The sequence below is a fragment of the Bombyx mori genome, chromosome 3 (assembly GCF_030269925.1).
Source record: "Bombyx mori chromosome 3, ASM3026992v2".
Lineage (NCBI taxonomy): Eukaryota > Metazoa > Arthropoda > Insecta > Lepidoptera > Bombycidae > Bombyx > Bombyx mori.
Window position 1 is genome coordinate 1,761,738 of NC_085109.1, and position 17,255 is coordinate 1,778,992.

Genomic DNA, 17,255 nt, shown 5'->3' on the forward strand with positions numbered 1-17,255 from the left:
TATCGTTTCTCAGTCAGTGTTTCCGAACGTAACGTGCGCCGGCTCGCTCGCTCTGCTGGAAAGGGATGGTGATAGCTACCTACATTACTCTTTTCGTCCGAATTTTGCCAATAATTATTTCATTCAGTTAACTTCCGACTTCTCTGCGTGGAGGTTGTCGTTCGAGCTACAAGTGGAAAAAATATTAATAAAAGGGTAACATAAAAAATCAAAATATTAACGTCGCAATGGCTGAAACGGAGATAATATCAAATAGTGAAAGTAATGATCAATTTTTCGAAGGGGTAGAAAAATTGATCGAAATATGGTTTACGCCGGCCAAAAATGCGGATCTGAGGAAAATTACTCGGTAAGTAATCCTAATTTAATAGTCAATAATGTTTAAAATACATTCTCGTCTCAGTACGCACCTTTTAGGTTACCGGCAATTTAACTCAACACAATAAAAATAAACCGACATGAATGAAAATCATGATATATTCGCGATATTGTTTATCCTGTAAAAATTCCATGTCAACTAAATGCACAAACTATTACAAAATCCTTATCAGTATAATGTGGTAAGAAGTGATGGAATATTCTGGACCTAGAGTCAGCTGTTTTAACTATTTTCATCTGTGGTCGATGGCGGGCATCGTCGGCGAGTAATGGTTGGTCTGAGACCATATTCAAGACCAGCCCTCAAAAATCCGCGCCATTTTCAAAAAGGCTGCTCAGATCGAATGCTTTAGGAAATAAATTTTCGTTTTATTAATCAATAAGTAGGAATGCATGTTATTTTTTAATGCGGGCAGAGTAATTTTGATGTTTTTAATTTTTTCAGCCAACAATGGGAGAATGTGTTGAAGATAGTTCGTTGCGAGATCATCTCTTTTACGCAGAGTGAGCAAGTCGACGCTTACGTACTTAGGTAAGTGCATATTAAAAAATAAACTTACAAAAAAAAAACAACAACGATTACCTTTGTACCTGTAAAAGACAAATGAACGTACAAAACATCGAAAACTTGAAGTTACGTTCGTAAGCAATGAAAAAATGCTCAATTTTTCAATCACCTACTTCCATTAGGTATTTAAAAAAACGGAAAACAGCCTGAACTGCAAGATCAAAATAAAATCTCAAATTCCAATACAATTCCGATAAAAAAAAAACCAAAAACAATTGACCAACTATTGAAGGCACGCCCAGAATATTTCTAAACTTTAGATTCCAGGTCTGTGTCGCATGCCACAGATAAAACGAAATTCATCAACCTGATTCGTATTATCCCTTTGCTTCTTGTTCTGACGTTATCAGCGTCGGAAGCTTAAAATGGAAAACCATTGTAAAATTACTTAATAACACTTTCTAAGTTAATCGAATAAAAAGTCATATCAAAATAATTTAACATAAATCAACTCACCCAGTAGAACAGATCTTCCAATGCGCTTGAAGGAGGCACAGTTCCCAAGATACTGGCTACGTTGCCTCGTTGGACAGCCAGACTCCCTCTCTGTGCAAAGTACCAGCCAGCCTTAGCATCACGTGTAACCTCCTTCAAGCGTTTGGAGATTTCTGTTAAAAATTTTTGAAATTTCTGCTGAAGCTGAACCGGGGCGGGAGGAAGTACCATCTAATAATCGAATAATAAGTTGTTTACTTATTTTCAAAATCATTCAACTCTATAACGTCAGCTGACCGTTACAACAATCGTTACGTAAAGTTTGCGTTCTGCCCGATCGACAGGTCACGGTCGGGTATTATCGCGATAAACGGATACGAACTGTATTCAAACACATCAATTATGATTATAAAGATAAAGCTATCAGGAAATTAATCCGAAGACAGATTTTTTAAATTATTTTTTTCTTCTTTTTATGAGCAATCGAGATTACTATTAAGGATACTGGAGCTCGGGTATATCGAAATGTGGATGCTGCCTAAATTAAAATATGACGTTGAAGTGTCACTTGTATAATGATTTCGTTGAAGCCGTCGTGGCCTTAAGGATAAGACGTCCGGTACGTTCGTATCTAGCGATGACAAATGTTCACGACTGACTTTGACTTTCACGGTGAAGGAATAACGATCGTCGTGGTCGTGTAATAAAAATCAAACCCGCTAAATTATAATTGCGTAATTACTGGTGGTAGGACCTATTGTGAATCCGCACGGGTAAGGACCACTGCCCCGCCTATTTCTGCCGTGAAGCAGTAATGCGTTTCGGTTTGAAGGGTGGGACAGACGTAACTATACTGAAACCTTAGAACTTATATCTCAAGGTGTTTGCTCTGCGGCAGAAATAGGGATTCTTACACATACCCAGCCCTTGATATACCCTACCACCAGCTACTGTTGTCCTAAGCAGTCAACTCATTGTACGTATAAATAATTCGTATCCAACCATAACGAAAGCTGAAAATAATCTTGATTAATCATTGTTAATATTTCAAGGTTACGAATACTTAAAAAGTCATTCGTGGTGATTGAATAATTAATATTAGTGTCCGTGCTGTGTTCGAAATTCGACCATAATCACTGATGCTTCAAGATTTAGATTTATTTTATGTACTAATAGCGACATGTTCTCTTTGGTTTTGTTACTTTAAATTTTTCTTATTAAGGTAGGAAAAAAACCGATCGATTCCATTTTATTTATAGATTATAATAATAAATCTAAATCTCGTCGTTATAGAAGAAACAAAAAGAAAGAAAATCGATTGAAAAAAAAAAACGTGTGTGCAATTCACACGTGGTAGAAGTGAAACCTTCCAAAATTGAAATACAATTATCCTAAACGTCTTAAGTATATGTAAAATTTTGTCATTAGTAAATAATTGTAAGGTAGCGCCCTCTGTGAATTGATATTTTAATTTCACGTATAATCCTAAATTAAAATTCACTACAAGAGCTTTCATACACACGTTAGTATTAAAAAATCTCACAGATGGCGCTGTATTAAATAGTATGTATATTTCTGTCTCATTCTTTGCTGGCTTCATCCTACACATTTTTGTATTTGTGTCTCTTACCTGTCGTTTTTTCCGTTGCATCCAGTTTGAAATCACAACGATTCTAAAGAAGTTTTCACTTCAAAAATACAGACGAGTAAAAGGTCTATTTGTCTTTGCCTATTGAGATGTAAATAATTCTTTGACAGCAATGACAACTAAATTAAATCGTTTTTTTTTTTAATAAAAGAACAAACACAGGCTCCATACTTATTCCTGTATTATTAATTTGAACTATCCGTTCGACAGTGTTAACTTAAGATCATAAAATTGAACTGATGACTGTGAACAGCATGAATTTACAGTCTTTTTATCCAGGTGTTAACAATGAATGTGGTAGGATATAGAAGAAGAGGTAGACCTGAGAAGAAATGGATGGATTGCGTGAAAGACGATATGGGTAAGAGGAGAGTGAGCGAAGAAATGGTATATGATAGAAGAGTATGGAAGGAGAAAACATGTTGCGCCGACCCCAGGTAACTGGGAGAAGGGCAGGATAATGATTATCCAGGGTCGGACTTCGCCGTTCTAAGGAACCTTTAAAAAATGCCGTCCTTACCTTACGTAAAATACCTTGTATAAGGGCCCCGAACGTAATATCTATATACATTTTCTACGTTATTTCAAAACGGTGAATAATTGCGTTACACGTAAATCGAAAAACAAGTGGGTGCACTTTAAACTTTAAACAAAATCATTTTTGGCAGTAATGCATAGCTTAAATAGTTTCGATCCTAAGACATGCAAATTTACTTGCAAATGCAAATTAATTACAGCCTCCTATTTGTTAATATTTTCATTGCGATCACACATCTCAAAGCTTTATCGACAAGGCAGTAAAATAATTGCTTGACTCCGAACTACTAGCTTCAAAATAAATTAGGGGGAAAATATTTAAACTACTTTAGGCCATATCACACACTGTATAAATATAAAACATTTATGGGTTCTGATTAGAGGTTCGATTGTCAAAATTGCTTCATTGAGTTCGGTGTGTGTTTGTAGAAGCCATAATTATTTTATGAACTCTGTTTACTTTATCTCGCAAATGTATATGTAAATGACAAAAGCACGAGGTTCTCAGTAGAAAGAACCACTGAGATAATTGCTCTTAGACCTATTAAGGTCTTAAGATTACTTTACATCCGCTATTTACACTAATCTGGTTGGCCCAATCGTCCTTCATCTAACGGTTTTTGTAATTGTTACAATTTTCACAGTTCGCATATCGGGCGTACTTCTTTTCCTCCACAACTTTTCCGTTTTGTTCGCGATACATCGCGCGGTGGGCACGATTGAAGACAATGTTATGGATAAACCTTTGTCAAATGATTCGAGATGCTCTTGGTGGACGTGGTATCTAATGAATAAGAAAGTGTGGTTATAGTGCTACTCACTTATGTTGCTTATGGTCTTCCAAAAATCCATTAAAAAAATTGTAACAAGTTCTTTTTTGTGAATAGGTTCATTTAAAATTCCGTGTAGGCAAGTGGCAAAAGTGTGGTAACCTTGTTAATTTTATTCAGGCACATCTGTATAAAGTAATTAAGGGAATAGCCAACCGAGTTTCTCGCCGGTTCTTCTCAGTGGGTCGCGATTCTGATGCGGTAGTAGATTCAGCGAAGCACTGCGTTTGCTAGGGCTTTGTTAGCATATTGGCCAGACTGAGCCCCGTGAGCTCGCCTGCACGTTACGTGAACTTAATATAACTCTTCGAGGCTCCTAGCATAGGTAGGAAAAAAAGTGAATAAAATTCACGCATACATAGACAGGCGTCTTCAAGAAATCATGAGGTTTCGAAGAATTGGCTTTTTTATTTAAGGCGACTCGTGTACGCGTGACTCTCTTTAATTTTTAAACTATTCGGAGACACGGACCTTCTCTGTCGCTGTCACGCACTTTTTTCAGAGTAGGTATATATTAGTTTTTGTCTGGTCTTTATGTTCGGTCTTTAGATGTCCCCTATTTCCTATTGAGATTCTATTCTAAATATTGAATTACTCAATCAAAAAGTCTTATTGAAAATTACTTTTTAAATACAATTTGTTTAACGATGGAATTGCAGCGTTTAATTTTCGCACTGACTACTCTTTGCTGTTGCTAGCGGCATGCACCCCGCCGTGATACGGAATGATTTATGGCTCGATAGTTTACTTCAAAGTATGTGACGTGTTCGCGTGAACTGTGGATTACATACTTTACTTTTGCAAATATGTTTGTTAACGTATACAATTACGTTGTATGGCAAATATATTGTCGATATTCATCGAATATGGAGAACGAAAATTAAATCTTACTAGAGGTCCCGCAGTAGTCGAAATTCGACTATAATTAATTGGAATTGTAAGTTTGTACACTATTATGATTGTATTTTAAACTTCTGTAATCACAAATTTCGCCAAGACAACACTATATAAAATATTAACAAAGACGAACCATATTCTATTCTCAATTTGACAACAGACGTCAAGAACAAAAGTTTGACAATAAATAGTATCTATGCGTGTGTGCGTCAAATACATCGTCTGTAGTGTGTGTAATGTTTTCTTTATTGATTTAATGTATCTTTTATGCATTATTTAAAAAAATATTAGCATTATGCACTTCTTCTCTATATTCTCTATAAGTGTGGAAAATTTCATACGGAGGAGTATGAAATTTTCCGCGCAATTTTCGTAAAAAGGGATACAAAGTTTTTGCTTCACGTATTAATATATAGATACCTTTAAACGAGGAATTCTTGTATATTAATATATACCTATTTTATATAATCTGAATATCGGAAACGGCTCCAACGATTTTCATAAAATTTAGTATACAGGGGTTTCGGGGGCGATAAATCGATCTAGCTACGATTTATTTTCAGAAAATGTTGTTTTATTCTTGTTTTCAATAATCAACTCTTCCCGACATCTATTGGCGAATAATAATACTATTTTTCTTAATTGAGGCAACTAACCGCTTTAAAGACACAACAAGATGGCGTTATCAAAAAAAAACCGGTCATCATCTAGTCATTAATAGGTAATACGAAACACACTTTTTTTTCTACCTAAGCTGATGGTCTAGTGAGACAATATCAGCGTAACCTTAACTAATTGGTGAGCTCACGGGGCTCAAACCTGACGACGTTGCTAACACGAACCCTAGCAAGAGCAGTGCTTCGCTGAATCTACCACCGGATCGGAAGCGCGACCCACTGAGAAGATCGGGCCAGAAACTCTGTGGGCTGTCTCTGTGGGTTAATTTACTCGCTGAGCCCTTCGTCGCAAGCGACGGGTTTGACGAGAACGATGACCAGAGAAGCACACATACATTCGAAACGCCTTTTAAGTGTTTGTAGAATATATTAAATTACCTTCATTTAAATGTAAGAACCTTGAAAACTTAAGGAAATACTATTAGGCTCTCTGGTAAATTGATCTTTTCGTAGGTAACTAATAACATGCAACATGATAACCAACAAAAGGCGAAATATATTTCTCTCGGCCACACACAGTTTTTTTATTTTTTTATTGCTTAAATGGGTAGACGAGTGTTAAGTGGTTACTGGAGCCTATAGACATCTACGACGTAATTACTGCCACCCACCTTGAGATATGAGTTCTAAGGTCTCAAGTATAGTTACAACGGCTGCCCCACCCTTCAAATCGAAACGAATTATTGCTTCATGGCAGAAATAGTTAGGGTGGTGGTACCTACCCGTGCGGACTCACAAGAGGTCATACCACCAGTACTCACAAGAGGTCCTACCACAAGTACTCACAAGAGGTCCTACCACAAGTACTCACAAGAGGTCCTATCACCAGTACTCACAAGAGGTCCTACCACCAGTACTCACAAGAGGTCCTACCACCAGTACTCACAAGAGGTCCTACCACCAGTACTCACAAGAGGTCCTACCACCAGTACCCACAAGACGTCCTACCACTAGTACCCACAAGAGGTCCTGCCACTAGTACTCACAAGAGGTCCTACCATCAGTACTCGCAAGATGTCATACCACCAGTACTCACAAGAGGTCCTACCAGCAGTAATTAAGCAAACTGTAATTTTGCGGGTTTGATTTTTATTACACGATGTTATTATTCCTTCACCGTCGAAGTTAATCTCTTTTTTCCTACATAAAAGCTCGTAGCCTAGCCTTGAGAGGCTATGCCAGCATTTACTAAGTACATATTTCATTAGAAAAATTGGTACCTGCCTGCGGGATTCGAACACCGGTGCATCGCTAGATACGAATGCACCGGACGTCTTATCCTTTAGGCCACGATGACTAAAAGGTAGGTTTGTGTCAACTAAAAATTATTTTATCTCTTTTCAAATGTTCGTTATGGTAGTCAGCGGGTTGGCTCTGTCCCTGGCATTGCTGACGTCCATGATCGAAGGTAACTATAGTCATCTGCCTACAAAGACAGTAAAAAAACGGGTTTCTGTATTTATATAAAAGATACGCAGTATATATTTTAATCAATATTTAATAACCTTTATTTAATTCGGTGTCGTAGTCTAAATATTCTTAAAGTATCTTATCGTCGACCTCAATAATTTGTTAAGTTTCAATAAATCTGGAATCTGACCCAATTTATTCAGATAATTATGTTAGCTTATATTTTGTCAAGGTAAGAAGAATGAGAACTCATTTATATTTAAACAAATATGATTACTTGTTGAACATTTGAACTATAGCAAGTTATACGCAAGTGAAGCAGTGAGCACAATGAGTATTCAAAAATATTTATTAAAATTATCGTATATAATATTTTGAACAATATGAATTTACTAAACAATTACAAATATAGGAGGTACTTTGCCTTTTTGCCTTGCCATCTAATAGTAACGAAAAAAAATAATAAAATCTTATATTTTATATAGAGACTGGAAGAAAACAAATCATGCCGTTGTGTTTTATAGAATAGTGTTTGATATTTAACACTATATTTATTATTGAATGTTAAACGAAACAAAAAGAGTGCATAGCCGTAGGTTAACTAAATGTAATTAGACCAATTTGCAAGATTATTGTCGTGTCGCCGAGAGGAAATGCGATCGATCCATTTAAATATACAAAGATGACAAAAATATTTATTGCTCAACGATAATCATTCATTCGTAGACAACATTTTTATTTCAATTTTTTTTTCCCTACCTATGCTGATAGCCTTGAGAGGCTATTTCAGCTTCACCCTAACGTGTGTAGGTGAGCTCACGGGGCTCAAAGCGGAGTGTTGCTAACACTGACCCCAGCAAGAGCAGTGCTTCGCAGAATCTACCACCGGATCGGAAACGCGACCCACTGAGAAGATCCGGCGAGAAACTCAGTGGGCTGTGTCTGTGGGTTAATTCGTTCGTCGAGCCCTTCGTCGCAAGCGACGGGTTCGACGAGGACAGTGACCGGTACTTGTGGTGCCTAAAAGCACCGATAATGGATTTTTCATCGTAAACTTAACGTCATCTCAAAGCTACGTCGTCCGTTTGATCTGTCAAGAACGCATTCTTACCGCGGCCGGACTATAGCGCGCCATTATGATGTCACGTTTTCTGTGACGTATTATTCACGCGATGTAGTGCTCCCGCTACACGAACTCCATAGGTCAGGACCTTGGATTTATCAGTTTTGCTATCGCTTGTAGTAAATTACGCCAAATTAAACTGAGTTTTGTTACTATACGAATCGACACGCTCTTCATGATACTCCTGATAACCTTTTGCAATAGTATTTTTTTAATAATTATTCTTAAATAAAGATAATCTAGAATTAATGTATGATTTACTTCTTGAAGTAAACGTTATTATTTGTAAAGAAAAATTTTTTTTTCTTCTATCTAGTTTTGATGTACATTCAGTCAAAAAAGTATCGGGATAGGATGGTTTGTTCATATTTTTTCCCTACCTTATCACTGGTAGCCTAGGTGAGCTCACGGGCTCAACCTGAGAGATTTCCTAACACTAGTCCCTAGCACGACCAGTGCTAGACTAGTGCACGAGCTTAGAAGTCGTCGTGGCCTAAAGGATAAGACGTCCGGTGCATTCGTATGTAGCGATACACAGGTGTTCGAATCCCGCAGGCGGGTACCAATGTTTCTAATGAAATACGTACTTCACAAATGAAGGAATAATGACATCGTATAATAAAAATCAAACCCGCAAAATTATTATTTGCGTAATTACTGGTGGTAGGAACTCTTGTGAGTCCGCACGGGTAGGTACCATCACTCCGCCTATTTCTGCCGTGAAGCAGTAATGCGTTTCGGTTTGCAGGGTGGGGCAGCCATTGTAACTATACTGCTACTAATATGCGCTAAGTGACGTAGATTCTACACAAACATACATTATATTGGATGTGTTTTATAAGGTCCGATAATAACCTAGGTCATGTCTATGTTTACATCAACATTACAAAATACATCACACATGCGCATCTATATTTATGAACACATATTACGTGATACATATCTTGTTTTTATTACGCGCCACAGCGTGTACGTGCAAAATGAACGCACGATTTTTACGTTTACGTGACGTAGATCTGTTGGCGGTTAGCCATTTTTTAAGAAGCTAAGAAGAAAACATACAGAGATTACGTATTTTATAACATAAAGACGTCCAAAAGGCAGGTTGTCAACAACTCGATTCGATTTTAATCACTCATTTTATATTTAACTAGCGGTCCGCTCCGGCTCCGCTCGCATCTTTAACAAAAATTTCAACGATATTCGACGTTGTTTTATTTTTTTAAATAAAAGAACACTTATTGCGGCATAACTATAATAGTTAGACATATTATGCTATTCGGACATTTTTTGTAAATAATAATGTGTTCTACAAAGTCGTAGAGCATTATTTTATTCTATCATCAATAGTTTTTGCAGGGCACGCGATGTAAAGAATATTTTAGGTAATTTTTTTACACCTTGGGTTACATTATTGGAGTAAGAATCCCTAATTTTTTTTCAAAAAAAAAAAAAGATTATAGCCTATGTCACTCGGGAATAGTGTAGCTTCCAAACAGTGCAAGAATTTTTCAAATCGGTTCAGTACTTTCGGAGCCTATTTAATACAAACAAACAAACAAATCTTTCCTCTTTATAATATTAGTATAGACTAGCGGCTCGCTCCGGCTCCGCTCGGGTATTTAACAAAAATTTCAACGATGTTTGTCGTTGTTTTATACATAATGTGATATAACTATAATGGTTAGACATATGCTGTCGCGACACTTTTTGTAAATAATAATGTGTTCTACAAAGTCGTAGTACATTATTTTATTCTATCATCAATAGTTTTCGCAGGGCACCCCATGTAAAGAATATTTTAGGTAATTTTTTTTTTTTTTTTACCCCGGTCGTGGACGAGCTTGCAGCGCGCACTCTGCGTGCTGTGGGTCTCGTCTGCGGGGGAGTTGCTGGACTTCGACCGGGCGCGTCCGTAGGTGGCGGATCACGGGCCTCTGGGCAATAGTCACAGGGGCATCGCTCCTTCTCTCTCGTTGTGTTACGGCGGGAGAGATTGAGCGACGCGGACCAAAACCAGCATCGGGGGTTACACGCTCTCCTCCCCCTTCACTTGCTGAAGGGTGGTTCTCCTGGAGATGCGAGGGCCTCCACTTTTTCCCTCTTTTCCTTGTTGTTTTATTGTTTTGTTCACACTGTCCTTTGGTTATTTTTATTTATTTATTAATTTAATTTAAGTTTCAATCTGTCTCTTTCTCTTCTTTTGTTTCCTTCCGTTCATTGTTTTATTTTACACGCTTTTCTATTCTTCTTCTCCTGTGGTTTTATTTTGATTTTATTTGGTTTTATTTTTATCTTCTTTCCTTTTATACCCAATTCTAAGCTCTGAGACCCGGCGAGAGAATGAATGGCTGGTGGGCGACCAGTCGCTAGGGTGTCCCAGGGAACCGAACCCTGGGTTAAAAAATATATAAAAAAGAAATAAATGTAATGGCTAGTTTTAAAAAGATACTACCCCAGGAGGGTACCTCCCGCTCCGCGGGGGGAGAATCCCTCCGTGCGGCCGACTCGTCGGACGCACGCTGCCCCACGTACTCTGGGGGGGGCAAAAACTGCCTAGACGTCAGGTCCGGGAAGGACGGAGTTCAGACGAAGATGTCCGAGAAGGACCTTGAAGTAAGCTCCTTAAGAGCCAATGTCGTGTCAGACGATGACATGGCCACAGTCGGTTCGGCCCAATCGTCGACCCGCTCGTCGCCGACACGACGACAGCGGAAAAGGGTCCTTAATATAAGCTCAGACGGGTTGAGCAGCAGCTCCGGTTCGGAGGGCCCGTCAGTTGCGAAGCCCAGAGCCGTGACGCCATCAAAGCGTGGAAGGGGACGCCCTCCGACCACGAGGCAGTGCGTTGGCATGGCTGCTGCCAGGAAGGCGTGCCTTAGGGCCCAAAGAGAGGAGAGGGAGTTCACAGAGAGCGCGCGCACCACGCGCCAGAAGAAGAGAGCGGCTGAGGGATCTGTCCCTAAGCCTGATGCCGAGCGTAGGCTCCATCAGAGTGCTGAGGTGGCTCTGACGGTGGCCGCCAAATCTAGTAGCCCGAAGGGCACGTATGTGCGTGCATTGAAGGAGTTGGCGGCCACCGTCAAGGAGGCCACGGAGGACCTTGTGGGCCGCACCGCAACTGAAGAGGCTGAAAGACTGCGTGCGATCAACGCCAAGCAGGAGCAGGAGATCCTACAGCTTCGCAAGGAGCTTGATGAAATTAGGAGGGAGCTGGCTACGGTCTCGCAGGTGCTAGGAAATGCACCAGCCGCAGCCCCGGCCCCAAACACCGAAGAAGAAGAGGAGGAGTTGCGCCTCCAGCGCATTATGCGAGCTGTCGGCACGATGCTCGACGCTCGCTTTGCGGGGCTAGAGGGACGGCTTCTACCGGAGCCGCGAATGCGACCACCGCTAGCGGCGGACAGGCGGAAGAGCCGCGAAAAATCACCGGACCCTCCTATGGTCGTAGACGCTACACTGAATTCGGCACCATTATTGAAACCAGTGCCACCTACAACATCGGCGAAAAAGAGGATACGAGGCCCCAGAAGAAAAGCCACTGCGCAAGTGGCTCCACCTGGAACGCCCACCCTCCTCCCGGCTCCAGCTTCTTTGATCGAGAGCTGGTCAACGGTCACCCGTAGGGGCACTCGGCCGAGGGAGGGAGCAGTGAGGACGGTTCCAGTGGTAGCACCCGCTGAAGCGGGAAAGAAAAACCCGTCCTCTGCAAAGAGGAAAGAGAAGAAGCTGCGTCCTCCGCGCTCTGAAGCTGTTGTGCTCAAGCTGCAGCCGGAGGCTGTAGAAAGAGGACTCACATACCGCAGCGTACTCGCCGAAGCGAGAGCCAAGGTGGACCCCGGGGCACTCGGAATCCCCATCCAGCGCATCCGGTCTGCAGTGACTGGGGCCAAGGTGTTGGTAGTGGAAGGTGCTGATCAGAGCGCCAAGGCTGATCTCCTGGCCCAAAAGCTTCGTGAGGTTCTGTCCGCGGAGGGGGTCATCGTGACCCGGCCAGTGACGACTGCAGCCATCCGCATCAGCGGGCTGGATGACTCCTTGACGCCGGAGGAAGTAGCCGCTGAGCTCGCCCGGATTGGCGAATGCACTCTTGAAGCGGTGAAGATCGGAGAGATCAAGTCTGGCCCAAGTGGGATGGGTCAGGTGTTGGTTCGGTTGCCCGTCGCTGCCGCGACGAAGATCCTCGCCGTACCGAAATTGAGGGTCGGTTGGAGCGTGCTCCGCGCTCATCTGCTAGAGGCTAAGAAGCTACAGTGCTTCCGATGCCATGAGCTAGGGCACGTGAGCGCTCGATGTCCGTCGTCGGTCGACCGCAGCCGTGATTGTTACCGGTGCGGCCAGACCGGCCACGTAGCGTCCGGCTGCTCTCTGGCGCCACACTGTGCTGTATGTGCCTCTGCCGGCAGACCGGCGGATCACGTCTCCGGGAGCAAGGCTTGTGCCAAGTCCCCGAGACCGAGACCTAGAAGAGGAGCTTCCGCTGCGCTTGAGAATGCGCGGAGGCAGCCCGGTACGGCTATGGAGACATCGAATGACGCCCTGTTATGACAGGTGTCCTTCGATTCCTGCAGGGGAATCTCAATCACTCTGCCAGAGCTCAGGACCTTTTGTTCCAGAGCATGGCAGAGGGGTTGACCCATCTTGCGGTGGTCGCCGAGCCGTATCGGGTTCCTTCGAGCCCCGATTGGGCAGCCGATTTGGAGGGCCGAGTGGCTATCATCCGACGTTGTTGTGTAGGTGCTCCGCCCAGGTTCGACGTTGTCGAGAGAGGTTGCGGCTTTGTTGCTGTCCTCTGGGCCGAGGTATTCATATTGGGAGTGTACTTCTCCCCAAACAGGACGCTCGCCGAGTTTGAGGTTTTTCTCAGCGAGCTCAGCCGCGTCGTTGGGAGGTCGCACTCCCAACGGATACTCGTTCTCGGGGACCTCAACGCCAAGTCATTGGCTTGGGGATCCTCGAGGACGTGCCCCAGAGGTAGGGCGGTGGAGGAGTGGCTGGTCGGAAGCGGTCTTCTCGTCCTCAATCGTGGCGCAGAACTCACGTGCGTGCGACGTTTGGGCGGGTCCGTGGTTGACGTTACATTTGCCACGCCCGACGTGGCGAATCGCGTACGCGGTTGGGCCGTGATGGTCGGCGAGGAGACGCTCTCCGACCACCGCTACATTCGTTTCGGTGTCGCAGTGCCTCCGGCGGAGTCTATCCAGGGCTCTTCCTTGCTCTGCGGTGGCGGCGCGGGGGGTCCTCGTTGGGCCCAGAAGCGCCTCAACGTCGAGAGGTTGTGTGAGGCGGCTGTAGTCCAGGCATGGCGTCTTGACTCGCTTGGTGAGCCAGCAGACGTGTGCGAGGGGGTGGAGCATCTGCGCGAGGCGATGTCGCGGGTGTGCGACGCCGCTATGCCTCGCATTAGAGCTCTCGCTCCTAAACGCAGAGTCCACTGGTGGACTGAGGAGATCGCTAGCCAGCGCCGGTTGTGCGACGTCAGTCGTCGCGCATACCAACGGTATCGACGTCGAAGAACGCACCGGGACCCCGATGAGGAGGACCGACTGTACGAGGTGTACAGGATGGCCATAAGAGCCCTGCGCGTGGCTATCGGGGAGGCGAAGGAGGCTGCTTGGAACGACCTACTAGCTTCGCTCGACTGTGATCCGTGGGGGCGGCCCTACAGGCTGGCGCGCAATGTGCTCCGCCCTTGGGCCCCCCCCGCAACCAGCACCCTGCCGCCGGAGACATTGCAGCGGGTAGTCGGGGGTCTGTTTCCGGATTTTACCGGGACGGCCTTCGTCCCCCCTGTGATGACGACGATGCGGGTTGCTGATGGCGGGGAGCCTGCGGACGTTTCGCAGGCGGAGTTTGAATCGGCTGTGCAGAGGATGCGGGCGAAGCGCACGGCTCCCGGTCCCGATGGGATCTCGTCCCGAGCGTGGGCGCTCGCCTTGACGGGCGATGGTTTGGGGCCTGCCCTCCGAAGGCTGTTCAGCCGGTGCCTCCGTGAGGGCAGGTTCCCAGAGCCATGGAGGACTGGTCGGCTCGTCCTTATTCCTAAGGAGGGTCGGCCACGTGACGAACCGAACGGGTACCGCCCAATCGTCGTGCTGGACGAGGCCGGTAAGTCTTCGAGCGCGTCATCGCTAATCGCCTTGTCCAGCACCTGGAAAACGTTGGGCCTGATTTGGCTCCTAACCAATACGGTTTCCGGAGGGGTCGCTCGACCGTGGACGCGGTCTTGCGTGTCCGCCATCTCTCCGATTGTGCGTGCTCCGAGGGGGGCGTGTTGTTGGCTGTGTCGATTGACATCTCCAACGCCTTCAACACGATCCCCTGGAGCACGATCGTGGAATCACTTCGGTTTCACCGCATCCCCAATAGTCTCCGCACCCTGATAGAGGACTACCTCTCAGGGCGGAGCGTGATTTTTCCCGAGAGAAGAGGATGGGGACGAAAAACGGTGTCGTGCGGGGTCCCACAGGGGTCGGTATTGGGACCACTCCTGTGGGACATCGGTTTCGACTGGGTCCTCCGCGGTGCTGGCCTGCGTGGCGTCGACGTGGTGTGCTATGCCGACGACACGTTGGTGACGGCTCGCGGAGCTGACTACAGGACCGCAGCGATCCTTGCAACGGCGGCGGTCTCCACCGTCGTTAGCCGCATTCGGAGACTAGGTCTTGAGGTGGCCCTCCACAAGTCTGAGGCCGTATGCTTTCACCCGGTTCGGAGAGGACCCCCTCCGGGCGCGACGCTCATAGTCGGTGGAGTATCGATCGCTGTCCAGCCGAAGCTCAAATATTTGGGCATCGTGCTGGACAGTCGATGGCGCTTCGACCACCATTTTGGTGAGTTGATTCCGAGGCTACTGGGCATGGCAGGTGCGTTAGTCCGTCTTCTGCCCAACGTTGGTGGTTGCAGCGTCGGTGTCCGACGCCTGTACCTGGGGGTCGTGCGCAGTATGGCCTTGTATGGCGCTCCCGTGTGGTCGCCCACACTCTCCGCACGCAATGCGGCGCTGCTGCTCCGAGCTCAGCGGGCGCTCGCGGTGAGGGTCATCAGGGGGTACCGTACGATCTCCCGAGAGGTCGCCTGCGCCCTCGCTGGTTCCCTTCCTTGGGATCTCGAGGCCGAGGTATTGGCTACGGTATACCGGCGCAGGGCACAGTCCCTGGGTCGGGGACGGACACCCGGCCTGTCGGCTGTCAGTCGGTGGAGGCGTGCTGCGCGTCATCTGGCGTACGCTAAATGGAGGGAGCGGTTGCTGGAGGAACTTCATCAAACCTCAGCCACCCGCCGGCGCACTCTCGAGGCCCTGGTGCCCGTGCTGGAGACATGGTCGGATCGGCGACACGGCGTGCTCTCCTTCCGCCTTACGCAGGTCCTCTCGGGGCATGGCTGCTTCGGGAGGTACCTGTGGAGGGTTTGCAGGAGAGAGCCACATCCGGGTTGTCACCAGTGCGGGCATCCGGATGATGACGCTCAGCACGCACTCGAAGCGTGCCCGCGTTGGGAGCACCCGCGGCGAGATCTCATCGCGGTGCTGGGGAGGGACCTCTCCTTGCGGGCTGTCATTGCCCGCATGCTAGAGGACGAGAGTTCGTGGGAGGCCTTGAGGAGGAGATTTTGCGACCTGGTCATGGCGTTCCGCGAGGCTGAGGAGCGCGAAAGGGAGTGGAATCCCTCTTCGGCTCCTCAGCGAAGAAGGCGGGGTGGGCGACGCGGGCACGATGCTCCCGTTAATCTCCCGTAGGGACTGTTGGGTACTGGGTGCGGGGGCGCCCAGTGCTCTGCTGTCGGTTCCGTGGTGAGGCGGCGCAAGGTGGCTCCTATGCGCCACTCACGGTGTCTCCTGAGACGACGTCCTGCGGGATCTTCCCGGGGATTGGATCCCGTCCTATTGTCAGGATGGGTACCGGCGACGGCGAGCCTGCGGCGCGCATTGTGCGGTACCGTAGGTTTCGTGGAGTCGGAGTGGTGGAGCTCGATGGGGTTTAGTCGGTAGTCGGTTTTGCGGGGCGGGTCCTGCGTGGTAGACGCCGCGCAGCGCCTCGCGCGCCTTTCTCAAGGCGTAGTCTCCCGATAGGAATTGGAAGAAGAGGAGGACTTTGGTCTTCCTCTTCTCCCGCTTCTTCTCTGGAGGCGCCGGAGTCCGACATAACCCGGTCTATTACCCCTCTCGACCGGGTATCCGTAAATGGATTCCCCAGCGTTAAAAAAAAAAAAAAAAAAAGGTAATTTTTTTACACCTTGGGTTACATTATTGGAGTTTTAGTAAGGATCCCAATTTTTTTCAAAAAAAGATTATAGCCTGTGTCACTCGGGAATAGTGTAGCTTCCAAACAGTGAAAGAATTTTTCAAATCGGTTCAGTAGTTTCGGAGCTTATTCAATACAAAAAAAAAAAAAAAAAAACAATCTTTCCTCTTTATAATTATTATATATTAAGAGTATAGATGACAGTATAAGTAACATTTATGTCAATAGCTATGACATTGTTAATTAAAGGAAGGTGTCATAAGCACTTGTTTCAGAACAAAACAAACGTTTTTGATTTGTTTGTCATATGTAAATTAGCAGAATAATAAGAAATCACTTGTCTATATATTAATACGTGAAGCAAAAACTTTGTATCCCTTTTTACGAAAATTGGGACGGCGGACGGAGGAGTATAAGCTAATATTTTTTTTAAATAATGCATAAAAGATACACTAAATCAATAAAGAAAACATTACACACACTACATACCATGTATTTGACGCACACAC

The 17,255-nt window shown here is 45.3% G+C and overlaps 1 protein-coding gene across 1 annotated transcript in view; it reads left to right on the top strand.

Moving 5' to 3' along the window:
* LOC101742584 (S-adenosylmethionine decarboxylase proenzyme) overlaps positions 1 to 17,255 on the top strand; it is a 49,869-nt gene continuing 32,614 nt past the window's right edge. The window contains exons 1-2 of the mRNA XM_021346500.3: positions 1 to 349; positions 824 to 910. Of these exons, the coding sequence (XP_021202175.1) occupies positions 228 to 349; positions 824 to 910 (209 nt within the window). The 5' untranslated portion in view covers positions 1 to 227. The remainder of the gene's footprint in view (positions 350 to 823; positions 911 to 17,255) is intronic.